This window comes from Megascapheus bottae, unplaced genomic scaffold, assembly GCF_031878675.1.
Source record: "Megascapheus bottae isolate mThoBot1 unplaced genomic scaffold, mThoBot2.hap1 HAP1_SCAFFOLD_45, whole genome shotgun sequence".
In the NCBI taxonomy this organism is placed as follows: Eukaryota; Metazoa; Chordata; class Mammalia; order Rodentia; family Geomyidae; genus Megascapheus; species Megascapheus bottae.
Genome location: NW_028327483.1, coordinates 3617989 through 3620762, shown reverse-complemented (window position 1 = coordinate 3620762; position 2774 = coordinate 3617989). Strand labels below are relative to the sequence as shown.

Genomic DNA, 2774 nt, shown 5'->3' with positions numbered 1-2774 from the left:
CTTAAATTGTGTAAGCATAGATTTTTGTCTGTTCCCAAGTCCCCAGAAAGTTTGTTGTGGAATTAGGCTACATCCAGGATAGAAATCTGATTTCTATTCAAGTCAAGGACTAACAGACCATTTCAGGGAACTCTCGCATTCTGAGAGGTGGAGGAGGAGGCATTCCGTACTCCCAATCCTTTTGAGTCACACAGATCAGCTTTGGGGAGCTCTCACAGACAGAGCTCAGGGTATCAGAGTTCAAGACTGGATCAGCAAAAATAAGTTTCAGAGACTCTTATTTCAGGATCTCGGCACAGTGGCATATACCTGTCACCCCTAGTGACATGCCAGGGCCAACCGGCAGCAAACCAGGGTTCGCAGATTGGGGTTCCTGAAATAGGGGACAAGGACTAGGAAGAAAAAGAAGAGAGACAGACACACCGGGTCCGGGATGTCCGCAGTCCAGGCAAAGACTGACTAGACTGCCGCGTTTATTTTCCACTCCCCCTTCTTCCCTCCTCCTCTCCCAGGGAACCTCCAGGTGTTACATTCATATGGTAATTCTCAGGTCATTTACATAGAATAGGGCCAGAAAGCAATAAGACAATATAGCCATCGTCTGATGCAAGTCAAGGTACAGTTTGATTCCACTCTGGCTCCCAACAGTGACATGGGGAAACACGAGAAACACAGCCCAGGTTAACTTGGGCATTACAGTGAGACATATCTTGAAACTAACCAATGCAGAAAGGGGCTAGAGGTATATGGTTTAAGTGGTAGAATGCCTGCCTACTAAACATTAGTACTGCTAAAAATACAAAAGTAAACTGGGCACCAGTGGCTCACACTGTAATCCTGGTTACTCAGGAGGCTGAGATCTAACAATCATGGTTCAAACCAGCCCAGGCAGAAAAGTCCCTGGGAGACTCATCTTTAATTAACCACTCAAAAATGAAGTAGAATTGGGGCTCAAAGTAGTAAAGCAAAAAAAGTTCAAGGACAGCACCAAGGCCCTGAGTTCAAGCCTCACAACAAACAAAAAATTTAATAAACCACAATTTAAAATCTGTGGGACAACCTATGACCCAGATCCTCCGAAGACCAGGGTAGCAAACAGTATCAGGGAAGGACCTGTGACAAATACATAAAGAGATCTAACAATGTATAAGTAAATGCTGTTACCCTTTAATATTTTTTGTCAGTCCTGAGGCTTGAACTCAGGGCCTAGTCACTGTCCTTAGGCTTCTTTGTGCTAAAGGATAGTACTCTACCACTTGAGCCACAATACCACTGAAGGCTTTTTCTGAGTAGTTTATTGGAGATGAGTCTCATGGAGTTTTCTGTCTGGAATGGTTTTGAACTGGGAATCTCAGACCTCAGCCTCCTGAGTAGCTAGGATTATAGATATGAGCCACCCCTGCTTGTTACCCCCTTTCTAAATTTAGCTTTATCATGACATGTCTTGCTCATCTTCATTACTGGTTTCAGCAGCTGTTACTGGAACCACCAAGACATTTAGGGCCAACAAAACAATTCTTGCCAAAATTCTATTTTCATCTTGAGGATATTTAAATTGGGGAAGAAATCCAGTTTTATTATTATAACTTGACAGGTTTCAAACACTTGGGACAGGAGTATCATCACTCAAAGCCCCACTTAGTAAAGTTTTAGGTGACCAGTAACTTTGTCAGTTAGGTCTGCTGGTCCTGGTCCAATTCCTAGAACAGTTCGAGAACCTGGTTCAATCTGAGTACACCCAGCATCTTGGATTAAACTTACAGTGAGCCCCAGCATTTTTGCATGGGTCAGCAATTCAATCAGGGTTTCTTCATCAGGGGCTTTCACCACCACTTTGGGCTGGCCACAGTATTCCCACTGTTTGAGCACTTGAGGGTTTCTCCTTTGGATTTGCTTGTAGGCAGAAATAGCATCATGAGAGCACTGGGCAGCAACTTTTCCTTTCCCCATCTTTAAGTCATTTCGAACCACAAGAATCATTTTGTACTCCCCACTCTCTCCCATGATGCTTGCTTCAGTTCTGGTCTCTGCTTCAGGCTCACTTGTTGAGTGTGTAGGGGGTACCCCAAAGCGCACCCGGAGGCCCCAGCCTAGGCACATTCCACAAGCAACTCCAGCAGCCAGGCTGAGTGCACTAGGATTAGCCAAATACTCCATAGCTAAGGACTTGGTGAGCATCTCTCAGACATTACATCAATGTAATACGGGGAAACAACTTTTTTTGCATGTCCTTAGCCATCTTCTCTTAGGCCACGCACAGCCCACCCAAAAGTTCGCTAAGAGTATTTGAACCTCCGAATGGGAGGCCTGCCCACTCTTTTCTCCGGTTAAAAGGCATCTCGCTGCCAAAGAGGAGATGTGGATGATAAAGACTAGACGTTCCAGGTCCCAGCCCTTCTCAGCCTCCGGCCTCCTCCTTCCAAAGGCAGAAGAATAACCACGGAGTGGAATAGTTTATCCAGAGGAGATGGGAGGCGGTGCAGGTGGGCGCGCCTGGAATCCTAGTGATTCTGGAAGCTGAGGATCTGCAAGGATAGTGGTTTGCGACCGGCCTGGGCATGAAAAACTTTTATCTCCAATTCATCCGCAAAAAGCCATCAGTGGGGCTGTGGCCTCAAGTGATGGAGATCCAGCTTGGAGCCTTCGGAGCTCAGGGGCGGTGCCCAGTGCCTGAGTTTGAGCCCCGGGATCGGCACCACTACTTGTTCTTGTACCAAGCCTGGCCCCTTGTGCCTTGAGACTTTCGCCCTGCCTTGCTTGTTGCACCTTGCCTA

The 2774-nt window shown here is 46.5% G+C and overlaps 1 protein-coding gene across 1 annotated transcript; it reads right to left on the bottom strand.

The window, feature by feature from the left end:
- Positions 1 to 1549: 1549 nt before the first annotated feature.
- LOC150039765 (peptidyl-tRNA hydrolase 2, mitochondrial-like) lies at positions 1550 to 2178 on the bottom strand. The gene has a single exon (XM_090327600.1). It carries the CDS (start codon positions 2176 to 2178, stop codon positions 1639 to 1641), a length of 540 nt encoding a protein of 179 aa, XP_090183726.1. The 3' UTR covers positions 1550 to 1638.
- Positions 2179 to 2774: the final 596 nt, after the last annotated feature.

What these genes read in the sequence shown, in the direction of transcription:
- LOC150039765 (XM_090327600.1), bottom strand. Translation starts at nt 2,178, where the DNA reads ATGCTCACCAAGTCCTTAGCTATGGAGTATTTGGCTAATCCTAGTGCA.